This window comes from Elgaria multicarinata, chromosome 18 (assembly GCF_023053635.1).
Source record: "Elgaria multicarinata webbii isolate HBS135686 ecotype San Diego chromosome 18, rElgMul1.1.pri, whole genome shotgun sequence".
NCBI classification, from domain to species: domain Eukaryota; kingdom Metazoa; phylum Chordata; class Lepidosauria; order Squamata; family Anguidae; genus Elgaria; species Elgaria multicarinata.
This window is the reverse complement of record NC_086188.1, coordinates 18,426,879-18,442,806: the sequence shown is the minus strand read 5'-3', so window position 1 is coordinate 18,442,806 and position 15,928 is coordinate 18,426,879. Positions and strand designations below refer to the sequence as shown.

The following is a 15,928-nucleotide window of genomic DNA, read 5'->3' as shown; positions in this document are numbered from 1 at the left end:
TGTGCGAGCTGAGTTGTGCCTTCACAAATAAGCCCCTATAAACAGGTTGGTTTTTACAGCCCTTTCCAAGTCTCTCTTGCCATCACAGTTTGTCTTCCGTACTGCATCACCCTGAGTGAGCGTTTAAACAAGCAGAACAATGGTGGCTTGAATTTAATGGCTTTTCTTCTGGATTCCCTGAGGGGCTCCCTGCAAATGTTCAGAAGCTTTTAAGAGCATTGACTGGTGGTGCTGAAACGAGCCTGCCATTTCTAGCCAGAGGCCCCCCAGAGTTGAGCACTAGCTGGTGTGCTTTGTAGGAGAAGCCTTTGGAACAAATGCTCTCTGCCTGTCTTTTCCCTTTGCTAACTGCCAGAGATAAAGCAGGTTTGGTGCCAGCGTTTGGGTTCCCTGACCAGCTTCCTTGGGTCCTTTCTGTCACTCCATAGAAATGGTTGTTTAGAGACTAAATGCTCCAGCCTGACGTGAGGAAAAGCCAGGAGAATGGCTGGATGTCTTAAGGATGTCCTATAAACTGGTTGGTTTTTATGGGGTCTGGAGACAACAAAGCCCTATGAAGAGAGACTTAAAGAACTGGGCATGTTTAGCCTGGAGAAGAGAAGATTGAGGGGAGACATGAGAGCACTCTTCAAGGACTTGAAAGGTTGTCACACAGAGGAGGGCCAGGATCTCTTCTCCATCATCCCAGAGTGCCGGACATGGAACAATGGATTCTTGCACTGAGCAGGGGGTTGGACTCGATGGCCTTATAGGCCCCTTCCAACTCTACTATTCTATCCTTCTATAACCGTGAAACACGGTGCAGGGCTGGTCTCCAAACCGTAGAGTCTAAAGACATTTTTAGGATGAGAGTAATAATAGTATTTGTTGGCCCCTTTAACAGCTTGTGTGTTCATCTCCAAAATCCTTAAAACAACTCTGTAGGGTAGTGTTACCACGTCACGAAAGGTAGTGCAATATTATGGCTGAAAGTGTGGGGTGAGCCAGGAAGCCCCTGGATTAAATCTCACTTGTGCCATTGTTATGATTATGGGATTTTTATCTCACTTGTGCCATTATTATGTTTATGGGATTTTTAACCTGCCTTTCAGGGTGTGCTGGCCTCGGAAGGCAGCTTAAAATACTACAAATGAGCATACAATTAAAATAAAACATAGACACACAGACAGAGAGACTCACACAGAGACGGAAGCAGAAGTGTGCATGTGCGTGTTTCTGTATAGTAGAAGCATCTAATTATTATTTTTAGCACCAAATGCAGACTGGAACAAATGAGTTTTCAGGTTGTTGTTTTTGAAAGCCAATTGCGATAAAACCATATGTATCTTCCTGCGGAGTGCCTAGTGAATTCAGCCATTAAAAGCTTTGTTAAAAAGCCATGTTTTCACTAGGCGCTGGAATAAATTCAGCGTTGGCGCCAGTCGGGCCTCCAAGGGGTGCCACAACAGCCCTCTCCCTTACCTGTAACATGGGGATAATACAGAACTACTTCACAGGTTTGTTGTAAAGATGACTGAGACAAGAACCCTTTGAACCCTTGAAGTGCAGTTTGAAAATGCTATTGCATTGAACTAGTCGGAGGGGATGAGTGGGAATTGTTTGGCCGTAGGTGAGATTTTTCCATTGCCAAGGTGAGATTTGAAGCAGGGACCTGCGGCCCACCCTGCTATGCTTCATCTCCTGGAGTTGGAGGAATCCTGGTTTGGAAGGCTGCTGGGACACATGAGTTTAGCCACTTCTTGATGGAAAGCTACTAAACAAAGCAGAGTTTTCTGATCGTGCATGCACTCGGTGCTTTCATTGCTAATCAGCAGACACTGCAAGTATATTTTTGCCCCTGGAACTGAAGTGTAATTAAGAGGAGAACTGTAGAATGGCTGTTTTGCTCCACTCCTCCAGCTGCAACAATCCCAGGATTGTTCCAGAAGAGAACGTTTCCCCCCGTTACACGGCCCACTGCTGCCTTCTCCCCAGGATCTTCTTTTGTTGTTGTTTATTCATTCAGTCGCTTCCGACTCTTCGTGACTTCATGGACCAGCCCACGCCAGAGCTTTCTGTCGGCCGTTGCCACCCCTAGCTCTCCCAAGGTCGAGTCCGTCACCTCCAGAATATCATCCCTCCATCTTGCCCTTGGTCGGCCCCTCTTCCTTTTGCCTTCCACTTTCCCTAGCATCAGCCTCTTCTCCAGGGTATCCTGTCTTCTCATTATGTGGCCAAAGTACTTCAGTTTTGCCTTTAATACCATTCTCTCAAGTGAGCAGCCTGGCTTTATTTCCTGGAGTATGGACTGGTTTGATCTTCTTGCAGTCCACGGCACTCTCAGAATTTCCCTCCAACACCCCAGTTCAAAAGCATCTATCTTCCTTCGCTCAGCCTTCCTTATGGTTCAGCTCTCTTCTTTTATGCCCTGTTTAAATCTCCAGAAATTTATCTTATTTATTTATTTATTTATTTATTACAGTTTTATACCGCCCAATAGCCGAAGCTCTCTGGGCAGTTCACAAAAATTAAAACCGTAATAAAACAACCAACAGGTTAAAAACATGCTCTACTGCATTTACACTCACTCTGAAAGCGTGGCACACTTCTCGTTGAGCGTACTCATCTCGGAGTAAGTTTACTTATTAATTGGTGAACCAGGCTGCTGCTTGGAGGACAAGGGTGGGGAGCTTACTGGCAATTAAATCTTCCCTTTGTTCTTCCATCAGAGAGGCGCTAATGTACCTCACTTCAACCTTCTTTGCGCTTCCAATAAAATGGGGTGTTTTTATTTACGGCTTTATTGGAAATTATCCTTAGAAATTTAGCTATAATTTCTAACGATGCAGAGCTAAAGCTGTAGCACACAGATGAAGCGAGGGAAGCCCAATGATTCAATGAATGAACAGCGTTTTGTATTGGTGCAAGAAGTCCCGTTCGAAGCTTTGGCACACCTTGCTCGTCGTTCTGTGTTCTGAAAGATAGTGCTTGGTGGTGCTTTTTGAAGCCGGTGCTTTTCAAGTGAGTTGTAGAATCCATTTAGTCTGAAGCACTTTTGCTTTGACATCTGCTGTCCGGAAGAGTAATGGTTATCAGCTCGGCTGTGCTGACCAATTTCTAGTGTAGGGGTTCCTTTGCACCTCCCTGTTTCTGAATAAACGCCACATTCAGGGATTTGTGGAATTGGAAGGATTGAAAGGCCAGCTTGCGCAAGCCCAGAATCCTCCATCCTCCAATCTTCTTCTTCCACTTCTTCTGCCTACGCAACTCATAACCACTGTGTGCCTTGCCGAAGGCATTGGCAGAGCAAAATAGCTCCAAGCGATTGAAGCAAGCGAGCTAAGTTACAAGTGACATATAGAATCATAGAATAGTAGAGTTGGAAGGGGCCTAAAAGGCCATCGAGTCCAATCCCCTGCTCAATGCAGGAATCCACCCTACAGCATACATGACAGATATGAAGGCCCCCGCCCCCAGCCTCCCCCAAACGTCACTAGCCAGTCTCAGGATTCCTTCCCAACCTCGAACGTGGCAACTGGGATCTCAGAGCAAGCAAAATCAATGCAGACTTGTGCTACAAAAATGATATGGGTGCAACGCCTATCCTGAAGCCTCGTGTGGCGCAGAGTGGTAAAGCAGCAGTTTCTGCAGCTGAAACTCTCCCCACGGCCTGAGTTCGATCCCAGCGGAAGCTGGTTTCAGGCAGCTGCCTCGGGTCGACTCAGCCTTCCATCCTCCCAAGGTCAGTAAAATGAGTAACCAGTTAGCTGGGGGAAAGGTAATCACGGCCGGGGAAGGCAACGGCAAACCACCCCGCCATAAGGCCTGCCAAGGAAACGTCAGCGAAAGCTGGCGTCCCTCCAAGAGCCAGTAATGACTCAGTGGTTGCACGAGAGGTTCTTTTCCTTTCTTCCAACGCCTATCCTTCACAACATCCTGTCTTGGGTTGTGGCAGCCCCCAATGTTCCAGGGGGAAACCCTGATTACTCTTACTTCCTACACTTAAGAAAGCCTAGGAAACCATGTCATTTTCTACACTTAACGTCAGATGTCCTTAGATCTACATTAATCAGCTGGTGATGTAAAGAAACAGATTGACAAAGCTAGACTCATATCCAGGCGTTGCTGACGACACGCCAGGAAGGAGACGGCATCACAACACTGCTTGTTGTCCCCTGCAGCTTCCAGCTTAAATAATTCCAGTGGATCATCAATTGCTCTAGAACCCATCCTTAACTCTTTCCCACGCCTGGTGTGAGGGGCCTTTCCACACTTACACACAGACCCCAACCTAAACTGGCTGTTCACCAGCAACAACTGACCATTTAACGCAGGGGTGGGGAACCTGAGGCCCAGGGGCCAAATCTGGCCCGCCTGGCCTCAGATGGCCATGCCCCTTTCTACGCCCCCTCTCCACACCCTTTCCCTCAGCCACCAATGGTTTGGTGGGTTCCTGGCGTTTGTGTGGTTCCTCCCCTCGCCCTCACCCCATTCTAAAAGCCTGCAATGCCTCTCCTAAGGTTTAGTGGTTAAATGCGCACATGCAGGGTAAGTGGTTACAGCTGGTTAGATGCTTTCTTATCAGCGCCAAATGAGATGCAAGGTCTCATTGGGTGCATCAGGATCTCTTCTCCATCCTCCCAGAGTGCAGGACACGGAATCATGGGCTCAAGTTACAGGAAGCCGGATTCCGGCTGGACATCAGGAAAAACGTCCTGACTGTTAGAGCAGTACGACAATGGAATCAGTTACCTAGGGAGGTCGTGGGCTCCCCCACCCTAGAGGCCTTCAAGGAGCAGCTGGATAGCCATCTGTCAGGCAGGCTTTAAGGTGGATTCCTGCATTGAGCAGGGGGTTGGACTCCATGGCCTGATAGGCTCCTTGCAGCTCAACCATTCTGTGTTTCTATGAACATAGCCAGTTTCTGATGGTGCTAGGGCCTTTGAGAGGCCTGCAAGCCTCTGCCAGTCATCTGTCTTGTTAAGCGTGTGGGGCAGGCAGCTGTTGTTCCCCTGCCCCGGTGATTAATCTCTGCTTTGTCTTCAGCAGCCCATGAACTCCAGCACAGCCGCGCTGCCTGCCGATTTGCCGACCTTCAGCCTCATCAGCGAAAGCCTGTCCTTTGACTTCAAGGATACCGACATGAAGAGGCTGTCCATGGAGATAGAGAAAGAGAAGTGCGTCGCCCTGTACTTGTGTAGCGCGAACGCTTCGGCTCTTGGCCCTGCTTGGTAGCAACCCAGAAGGCCGCCTCTGTTGCACTGTGGCATTTAGCCTGATAGCAAAGGCCTGGCCAGAAGGGGCTTTCATAGCAGCCAAGGGACTGGCATCCTGATTCAAAGCCCTATGGCAGGAACGGGGGCAACCTCAAGCCAGATCCGACCCTCCTGGGGTCGCAGTCCAATCCTCTGGGTTCCCTAGACAACCCTTCCCCCACCCCGTTTCCCCCAACCTCTGATTGCTGATTTCCCAGCTTTTATGCAGTTTCTCTCCCCACCCCGCTAAAGGATTAGAATTTCAGCTACAAAACACTGGTGTTCTTTGTAGCCCTGCCCACCCCTGGGACTCCCCCCCCCCCCAAGAGCCTCTCTGGAACTTAATTCGGCCCTCGAGCTAAAAGAGGTTCCCCACCTCTGCTTTATGGCTTGGATGCAATTAGCATTGATTACCGTGGAAATCGCAAGTGCTGCTTTTGTAGTGGATTGTCCTTGCCTTGTTGTGTTGCCTCTTCTAAAATTAATTAACATGTATAGTAGCGATGAGGGCATGACTGAAGCCTGCTTGTCGACGTCAGTCTGTGCACGCAGCTCCCTTGTACGTCCCGGGCTTCCGATTTGTAGATCCGGCGTCTTGGTGTGTGGGAAAGTTAAGACGCGGCGACATTTGACCTGCCTCAGCCCTACGATATTGCAAACTGGGGTGGGTGGGGTGGGGAGGGGAGCAGAAGAGACGCTTTAGTGAATATTTCTGGCGCGGTTTCAAAGCATTGCCATCGATTTCATCCTCCAGGCCGTGCTGGAGGGATAATTAAATAGGAAGCCCATCGCCCATTCTAGCTGCGACTGCAAAACCGCTTTGGTTTCCCAAGCTAACGGCAGACTTCTTTGGGTGTCGTGTGTGTTCTCAGGGTAGAGTACATGGAAAAGAGCAAGCACCTTCAGGAGCAGCTGAATGAGCTGAAAACCGAAATCGAGGCTCTGAAGATGAAGGAGCGGGAGACGGCGATGGATATCTTGCACAATGAGAACAGCGACCGGGGCAGTAGCAAGCACAACACCATGAAGAAGGTATCGGGAGCCTTTGCCCTCGTGCAGTGCTTTGCAAAATGGAATTGAATGGGCTTGCGAAATTGTAGCCGTAGTCTATTTAGGCTGCCTTGTGCAGGGAGATCTTTGGCAGTGGCACCGTTGTTTTAGAAACCCTGGGAGCGAGGGATACCCGCTAGCACGGCTTGCTTTTAAACGGTTAGCAGCCCTCTGTTCACACAGTGGCCAACCAGCTGTCGGCCCGGGACCAACAAAGCAGGACATGGTGCAACAGCACCCTCCCACCCATGTTCCCCAGCAACTGGTGCACACAGGCTTACTGCCTCAGATACTGGAGGTAGCACATAGCCAACAGGGCTAGTAGCCATGGATAGCCGCCTCCTCCAGGAATTTATCCAACCTCCTTTTAAAGCCACCCACATTGGTGGTCATCGCCACATCTTCCTCCTTAGGAATACACAGAGAAAGCTGCAACCGGCAATTTCTTGCCCAAAAACTACACATGGGGGGGAGGAAGGGTCTATTTCTCGAGGCCTAGAGAGAGAGTCAAGGTGGCTCGTGCAAGCACGGGGCTGTTGTTTTCCTTTTGGCAGCCTAGAGCGAACGTGCGACACGCCGGCTTAGATTTCAGCTCTTGCAAAAAAAAAAATCCCCAAGTTCCCTGCCAGCGACGGGGGCGAGGAAGCACCATCCCCAGTTCCAGGCGAACACTTGCTAATTGCCACACTAGATTAAACGCCTCTGATGAGTCAGTGAGGCTGTCCCAGGTCACCATTAAGCCTGCTTACTATCATGTCAGATCTCACTTACAGTGGCCAATGAGCTGTCGATCAGGGACCAAGAACAAGGAAAGACATGGTGCAACAGCACCCTGCCACCCATTTTCCCCGGGCTTACTGCCTCGGATATTGGAGATAGCACATAACCATTGGCCACATAACCAGCCACTGATCGCTTTCTCCTCCAGGAACTTATCCAACCCCCTTTTAAAGCCATCCAAATGGGTGGCCATCACTACATCTTGTGGCAGTGAGTTCCATAGTTTACCTTTGCGCTGTGTGAAGAAGTCCTTTTATTTGTCCTGTCAGCTTCATGGGATGACCCCGGATTCTAGTATTTTGAGAGAGGGGAAAAAATGTCCCCCTATCCACATTGTCCACAACATGCATAATATTGTACACCTCTATCATGTCTCCCCTTAGCCTCCTTCTTTCCAAGCTAAACAATTCCAGTTGATGTAACCTTCCCTCCTAGGGGAGATGCTCCAGCCCCTTAATCATTTTAGTTGCCCATTTCTGCCTTTTTTCAGCTTTATAATACCATTTTTTTAGGTGTGGTGACCAAAACTCTACACCTCCTGTTAATGGGCAGATTTCGCTCTTACTGTAGCTGCTGCCACCAAGTACAGAAATTAGTTTTTTTCTCCCAGGACAGGAGAACCTCTGTTTAGCCACGCAAAGGGGAGCCCTTGAGACACCAGTGAGATAAACTGTTCCCTGCCCCAGTGACCCCAGCCCCGGGACCTGCTCCTGTCTTCGTAGCTTCATCCTGGGTTCTGTGGTTCGGACATTTGAGAGTGTGAGCGAAAGTTGGAGGAGTGGGCCTGGACGGAACGCTGCCGGCGTTCCCTCACGTCAACAGTGGACTCCGTGTTGATGGAAATTGAGCCAACATGGAGCCACTGAGAAGACAGGAAATATCGCCATGCTCAGGAGGACCTTGAGGGTTGCAGAAGAACAAAAAACATTGTATTTTAAGAAGTACCAAAAGGGATAGTTTCCACACAAACACACACACACACACACACACCCTGTCTGCAAATCTAACCGAGTGAGAACTGAGCATGGAGCCCAGGAGCAAGGGAATCGTGTCAGTTTCAGGGAAAACTGAAATAGTCATCATCATCATCATCATCTTCCTTACTCGCCTCTCCCTTAGGATTGAGGTGGGGAACAACATTATTACAACAATACAATATAAATCAAATACATCAAATTAATTAAAAGAGCATATGAAACCAATGCAATATCAAAACTGATATTGAGAGAGTGCCTTCTGCCTTACCAACCTGCCTCGGTCATCCGAGGGCCTGCTCCTGGTGGTTCCACATAGATCCATCCTCCGGTTGGAATCCACCAGGGGAAGAGCCTTCAGCGTGGTGGCCCCCCTCCTGTGGAATCCCCTGCCTCTGGAGGTCAGGCAGGCGCCAACCTTGTACTCCATTCGGCGCCTCCTGAAAACATCTTTATTCCAAGAAGGCCTTCCCTTAATATGCAGCCTTGAATCTGTTTTTGCTTCTTTTAAATGTTTAACTGCTTTATTTTGTTTTTATTTTCATTTTACCTTGTACACCGCTCCGAAATTTTTCAATGGGGAGTGGTATATAAATATTCTAAATAAATAAATAAATAAATAAAATAACAATCAAGACATCTTAAAAATTCTTGGTTTAAAATTCATCTGGGTAGGCCTGGCAGAAGGGGCTAGCCTTCATAGCTGTCTTAAACTCGGAGAGAGAGAGTTAAGTTGACGAACCTCCTCCGGCAGGCCGTTCCACAGTCTGGGTGTGGGGGCGACAGAAGTAAAGGTCCTCTGGGTTGCTAGAGCCCCCCCAAACAGCTGATTGCAGCCTTCACAACCTGGCGCCCTAATGGAGATTTTGGACTTCAATGCCTATAAGCTCCAGCCAGCGTGGCCAGAGGTCAGGAATGCTGAGAAGCCCCAGTCCGAAACATCTGTAGGGCAAGTCTGGCTTATAGTATGCCGGAGGGAGGCGCCGCTGGCATGGAAGCTGATCACGGCGTGGGGCTGTGCTCAATTTTGCTTGCACGGCCGGAGCAATCTCTGTCTCAGGCTTTGCAGCCGTGGTGCGGCCCTAATTGATACATCACTTTTTCAATGAGAGGGGATGTGCGCGGCCAGCGAGCTTAGATCTGCTTTTGTAAATGCAAAGAGCGGTGGGGTGGGGGTGGAAATGCCGCCCCTTTCATAAGGGATAGAAGAAGGACCCTGCTGGATCACATCAAAGGCCGGTCTAGTCCAGCGCCCAGCAGTAGAAGCCAAATCCTTCCCCTGTTGTTCCCCAGCAGCTGATATTCAGAATACGGAGGTTTCATTTAGACCTCATTTCAAGGCCTCCTTTCTCATATGACTGATCTTATTCGAGGCTGTTGAAGCTAAAAACAACCAAAAAAGAAAAGAAAAGAAAAGTTTATTTTAAACTTCTCGAACTGAAGGAGTCCTCGCTTTGTGTGCCTTTCTACCTGGCTGACCTGCCATTTAGAACCATTCTTATTGTGTGGCGCTCCACATTCCTGCAAATTAAGTGATGTCTGCATTTGTTAAAAAAAAATATTTCCTGAGTATAGAGAAATCTTTGGATTACTTTTAATGTCCCTTGAAAATCTCCAGGCCTCCCCCCCCCACACTCCCACTTTAAGCTAGAGATTACAAGTCTTCCATAAAATTAAGATGCTGGTAGACCAGCCTTGCCAGACCTGGGGTCCTCTAGATGTGTGGGATGACAATTCCCACCATCCCCAGCCAACATGACCATTGGACGGCACCTGTTTGGGGAAGGCCCCACAGCAGACAGAGCAATTCTTACATACAAAGAATGTGAGCTGTGGGCCTTGCTTTATCTCTTCTCTCATTTATTTTGATCTCTCCTATCTCAAGAGCTTTCCCTCTCATGTTATTTCCACAAGAGCCCTGTGAGGTAGGCCAGTAGTTTCAACCTTGTAAGACCCAAGCGCTGCTTTAAATCCCAGTCTGGAACATGAGATCCACATCTGTTTTTAAAACAGCTGTTAGATGTCCAGATGAAAGGAGGCTGTCATATCCTTAACATATGTGTGCAGAAGGGGGAATTTTAGCAGGTGCAGCTTGACATACAGGGGTGGAAAAAGCTACACCTTTTCTGCACGAGGTCATGGTTTGGGTGGTGGAGGTGGGAATGCCGGTCTCCTCTTTAAAGATAATAGGGGTGTCATTGATGTAGCCGTCCTCTGGTTGGGGCAAGATCCACCAGCTGAAAAAGACCAGGCCATTAAACTAAGAGACAGTTATTTGAGCAAGATGTCCCGCCATTTCACCAATATCTTCCCTGGCCAAATTCAGCACGTAAGAATGTAGGATCAGGACAGTAGCCCATCTAGCCTCTTGTTTCTCCCTGTTGCCAAGAAGCTCATGAGCAGGGCCTGATTGCAGTTAGCCCCTCCGGCAACTGGCGTTTGGAGGCAATTTACTGCAAAACGTGGAGGCTCCATTTAGGTCTTGTGGTTATCAGGGTCCATCAACGGCTAGGCTCTATGCAACTACCGAATCTTTTAAACTTTAAAGCAGTGGTTCCCAAACTTTTTCAGGTCACCGCCCCCTTGGTTCCACAAACTCATGCCCAGCGCCCCCTACCCTACCCTATAAAAATCATTATTCAGAATAGCGGTTTTCAATGAGCCACTAAGGAAGATAATAACAATAAAATTCAAAACTGTATCAATTAATGGAATATTTATTCAAAATCCAATTACATTTTTTTAGTTTATTCAATTAAACATAATTGATGAACTTGATCCAGTGATAACATCTTTTCAAAGTCTGATAGTCATTTAGCAAGAGTATTAGATATCACATTTAGTAACTAGGGTAGAGTACCTCACTATTCTGTCAATTCTTAATGCGATGGATGGGCATGATGAAGGGATACCAGTTTCCCAATGTCTGGTTTAAAGTCACTTAACATGAGTCTTAAATCGTGGTGATTTAATAGTAAAAGTAATCTGGAGTTGATTTCTTTGCTTGGAGAGAAGTAGGCACCCCACACTAAAACCACATTCCACCAAATATGATGTTGGAAATACAAACAGGAGCTTCTGAACCACTCTCCATAGTGCAGGATAGTGGGGTACACCAAGCAGGGTATTTCTCTTCATTAGCGTTTTGGTGCTTTTGAAACATTTCAATTCACAGTTAAAAGGACTCTTCTTAAACGGTATTAATACATGTGTGGATTCTTCCCCTATATGGCTTGGGACCAAACTACCTTCTCCGATAAAAATGTCCCTGGGTTTTAAGACCTTCTGGAGAGGCGCTTCTCGGAAAAAGACCACCTCGAGCGCCCCCCCTGCTGCCCCCTTGCCTCTTAACACCCCCCATGCAATCCCACCGCCCCCAAGGGGGCAGTACCGCCCACTTTGGGAACCACTGCTTTAAAGCCATCTAACCTTTTGTAGCAGTTGGGGATTGACCGGTCCTGTCAGTTCCGGTTTCTCTCCCTTTTCCACGCTTAAGTCTCGAACCCTGAGAGTTTTATTGAGTCTTTTGAGATTTCTTTTAAAACAAGTTTTCATGAAAATTCATCGGCATTATTGTGCGCATTTCCCATCGTGCGAGCGCGTTTGCCTAATGTGCACATTTTGGGGGCAAATAGTTTTCTTAATGTAATGCATATTCGAAGATGATTTTTCTTTAATATACACATTTTTGTAGACTTTTTTTAAAATTGGGGAATTCTTGCAAAAAAATGTGAATTTCAAAAGATACCTGACTTTCGGTTCATAGTGAAATTATGTAAGTTTGCACTTAAATGTGAAAGGAACCAATTCCCCCCAACCCATCCCTAGTGAGCTCAAAAGTGAGTTGTGCATTGTGTGACAACGCTGACTGCTCTACTGTGCTGGGGCTTCGCTGATGTCTTTCAGTGCTAGGTTTTGCCCTTATCGCCTTGTCTAGTGAAATCGTAACTCACATCTTCTCCCTTCACTTCCTACGGGGACAACAATGAAATCAGATCTCATATCACCCTGCACAGCAAATGTTTTCTTTTAATCAAATAATGTGTGATGTCTGCTTTTGCGACAAGGAAATACTCCCTTGCACATACACGCACGAAGGAGAAGAGCCCTTAGTAACTGTCGGCTCTGGCATTTTAATGCCCGAGAAGAAACATCCAATTAGCACCTCCTTTTCCTGGAAGAAAAGCCTCGTGTGGCGCAGAGCGGTAAAGCAGCAGTTTCTGCAGCTGAAACTCTCCCCACGGCCTGAGTTCGATCCCAGCGGAAGCTGGTTTCAGGCAGCTGGCTCGGGTCGACTCAGCCTTCCATCCTCCCGAGGTCGGTAAAATGAGTACCCAGTTAGCTGAGAGAAAGGTAATCACGGCCGGGGAAGGCAACGGCAAACCACCCCGCTATAAGGCCTGCCAAGGAAACGTCAGCGAAAGCTGGCGTCCCTCCAAGAGTCAGTAATGACTCCGTGCTTGCACGAGAGGTTCCTTTCCTTTTTCCTGTAATTAATATGGAGCACAATGCCCCCCCCCTCTGAAAGTTCTCTTGCGCATGTCCCATTGCGCAAGAGCACGCCCAGAACATCCTGGCGGCTTATGCCCCCTGGGTTAGAACTGTCAGCCAGAATTTCACCGTGTTGTAAGGAATCCGCAATCGGGACGTTGGCGCTGCTGGTTTCACAGAGGATTTCTTTGTGTTTGTTTCTTATCTTGCTGGTTTAGCCTCAAGCCCAGGGCAGACGACCTATCTGCATTTGAGACTTCCAAGTAGGTTCTTTCAAGGTACTTTGCGTGTGGTGATGGGGTGGCCATCTCTAACACTAACGTCTGCATGAGCTTGCCTGTGCTGCTGCTGCTGCTGCAGCCGCCTTTTGGCACCGCAAAACCCGGCAGTGGGCACCGCAGTGGGGGTCACTTTGTGAGGGCGAGGACTGGTGCCTTGCCACGAACCGCATGGCACCTCCGTTCCCAGCCAGCATGATGCTGGTGGGAGCCTTCCCTCCTTTTAGGAGTGTTTCTCTGCTTTGGGTGCATCTGCAACACAGCTGATGCCTTGACATCTCTTGAGAAGAGCAGACTCGGCATTGAGAATGGAGGCAGAGAGAGCAGTTTTAATATTACTCTACCTTCTGTGCTCTGATGAGACCCCGCAGTTAAACATTACAGGCATGTGGGAGACGCTTCCAGTCTTGCCATACGCCCAGAGGTGGAGTGGTGTGCCTGCAGCAGTGGCGGATGTACACGCACCACTCCATGGTGCTCAGAACAGGATGTGAAAGGGGCGCTCCGCATGACGATCAGCGTGGCCGGGGACTTTGTTATCACAGCCCTGCCCTCTCGAAAAGCACGTGACTGCCCGAATTGGATTTGTGCACCATTGCACATTGTGCTTACACACCTCTGCCTTATGCTACGTGTTTGGTAGGGGATGGGACGGGTGAGGGGAGTCACCACCCTGTAATTGTAGTTGAAACGAAGGCTGCTTTGTTTCTCTTCTACCCATCCTACCCAGCTCAATGTTTTTTGGGAGCTTTCACAAAGGCGCCCTCACTTGCAGCTCTGCACCTCTGCTTCCCTAGTTTGCTCGACAGAAATCATCCGGCCCTTGCAGAGGGGTAGGGGAAAAGCACTTGATGGCCGGTATCAACTAAGAGTCTTCTTGTGGGATCTGAATTGGAGCAATTTCTGCCATCGTTGACACTTCCAAAATGTTTTCCTTTTGGGGGGATGCCGGCAGAGGCCGACTTCTCCAGTAACACTGAATTCTGAAAGGAAAAGGGCTGTCTGGTTCGTGGTTACCCTGTTACTATCTGTTCCGCAGAGCTTTAATTTCAGTGGTTTCGGTAGCCCCCAAACCAGTTTCATAGCTGCTCTATTTGTTCAGTTGGTAGCACTGTGGACTGAGGTGTTTTGGATCTCCACTCCCTAGCCAACTGTCAGGAATGCTGGGAGATAAAGTCCCCCAAAACTGGAGATTTTCCTTCTGCCCTTTCCTGCTGTAAACCATTGATTCTGTAGCTAATCGTAACATTGGGCCAACTTTTGAGTGCAGGTGGGTTTCAGGCTGGTTTTGTACCACATGAAAGCAGCTGGCCATCAGTGGGTAAAACGCACTGCCTTGATTTAGTGCAGCCTTCCTCAACCTGGGGCGCTCCAGATGTGTTGGACTGCATCTCCCAGAATGCCCCAGCCAGCTGGCTGGGGCATTCTGGGAGTTGTAGTCCAACACATCTGGAGCGCCCCACGTTGAGGAAGGCTGATTTAGTGCCACGATTGCTCCCAGTTTTCTTGGCCTTCACCTGGGTACTCCACTGTATCTTGGCCATCAACATGCAGAATCTGTTCAGATGGGTGTTTTGTTGGTTTCTGTGTGTTTATTTTGTTTCCTTTTGGGGATGAATTTAAAATATCCATTTATTGAGGTCCGGCACGAGGCAACTTTGGCCATCCCAGGTCATCTGGCTAGCAAAGAATCAGCAAGGCTAAATGTCAAGCCTCCTGGGAGCCTACTTTGACCTTGGCTGAATTAGAACTGTCGCTTGTTAGATTTTGTGTTGGCTTTGTCTCCCTCTCATTGTGTGGCTCTTCAACTAACCCAGTTTCCATGAGTACTTTCTTCCCTCCCCTTGCTCTGTCACTCAATAAGTCCGTGGAAACTTGCTTTCCTTTCAAGGTTGAGGCTGCAGGGATACTTTTCTCCACCCGTTTCTGCCCTTGTTCCAAAGGGCTGTGTGCTGGAGCAAGTGACTGACCTCAACAGGCTTGCGTCATACAAGAGCATCTACCACTAGGTGATGACGGCGGCCATGCGGCGGCCATGCGGCGGCTGATCTGTTTCACACCGCCACACTGTTGCATTTCCCTTTGAACTTTGAAGAAATTTGAAGAGATAGCACTCTTCAAATACTTAAAAGGTTGTCACACAGAAGAGAGGGACAGGATCTCTTCTCGATCCGCCCAGAATGCAGGACACGGAATAATAGGCTCAAGTTAAAGGAAGCCAGATTCCAGCTGGACATCAGGAAAAACTTCCTGACTGTTAGAGCAGTATGACAATGGAATCAGTTACCTAGGGAGGTTGTGGGCTCTCCCACACTAGAGGCCTTCAAGAGGCAGCTGGACAACCATCTGTCAGGGATGCTTTAGGGAGGATTCCTGCATTGAGCAGGGGGTTGGACTTGATGGCCTTGTAGGCCCCTTCCAACTCTGCTATTCTATGAACTTTTGCACTATGAAATGGTTACCTTGGGCCAAACGCCTGCTGGTGACCAGCTTTCTGTCTCGCAGATTTGGATCGCTGGGATTTCTTTGGGCCACCTCTCCAGCTGTGGCCTGGTTGTGTTCATTTCCCTTGAAACCTGCCTCCCTACCTTGTGGAAATCCCGAAGTTGCTTCTCTCTTGATGCGGCTGACTCACAGCCCTTTCTCGTCGGATGCCCCAAACCCCAAGTCTTAGCACTGAAAATTTTGAACAAGCCGCCTTCACGGCTGCCAGAGGCTGAGATGTAGATTTGTCATTCTTGTGAAAGACTCACCTGTTTTTTAAGCGCAATGCCAGCCCTTCCCCATTTTACCTAAATTACCAAAGCTTGCCAAACAGAAACCCCATTCATCTTGGGTAATGCTGTGATTCAGTTGTGAGAGCTATAAAAGCACCCAGCTATTGTACCAAGACAAGTTGCATTCTGCAGCTGGTGTAAATGGTCTTTATGCATAGCTGGCTCTGCCCTTTTTCCTGTTGAGCATAACACGTTCCCTTTCTGCTTGCCATAGAGCCAAACAGGACACTAAATTTCATCCCCTATGGGAAGTCTTTTTCCACAAACCCTCCGGATTTGGAAGTTTTGCCGAGCATTGCCTACGTACCTTCAAGCATAATAACCAGGGCTAGAAACTTTGATTT

The 15,928-nt window shown here is 48.3% G+C and overlaps 2 protein-coding genes across 6 annotated transcripts in view; one reads left to right on the top strand and one right to left on the bottom strand.

Moving 5' to 3' along the window:
• The window catches only part of NF2 (NF2, moesin-ezrin-radixin like (MERLIN) tumor suppressor), a 114,692-nt gene that overhangs the window by 73,756 nt on the left and 25,008 nt on the right, over window positions 1-15,928 (top strand). The window contains exons 14-16 of one of the 5 annotated variants that reach the window (XM_063143978.1): window positions 5,026-5,156; window positions 6,107-6,266; window positions 12,748-12,792. In XM_063143978.1, the coding sequence (XP_063000048.1) occupies window positions 5,026-5,156; window positions 6,107-6,266; window positions 12,748-12,783 (327 nt within the window). In that variant the 3' untranslated portion in view covers window positions 12,784-12,792. Of the gene's footprint in view, window positions 1-5,025; window positions 5,157-6,106; window positions 6,267-12,747; window positions 12,808-15,928 lie in introns of all 5 variants that reach the window. The other 4 variants (XM_063143979.1, XM_063143981.1, XM_063143976.1 and 1 more) reach the window with 4 other exon arrangements.
• Window positions 7,952-15,928, bottom strand: part of LOC134410619 (lipid transferase CIDEC-like) — a 103,717-nt gene continuing 95,740 nt past the window's right edge. The window contains exon 6 of the transcript XR_010026282.1: window positions 7,952-7,963. The gene's annotated coding sequence lies outside the window, so the exon portion shown is untranslated. The remainder of the gene's footprint in view (window positions 7,964-15,928) is intronic.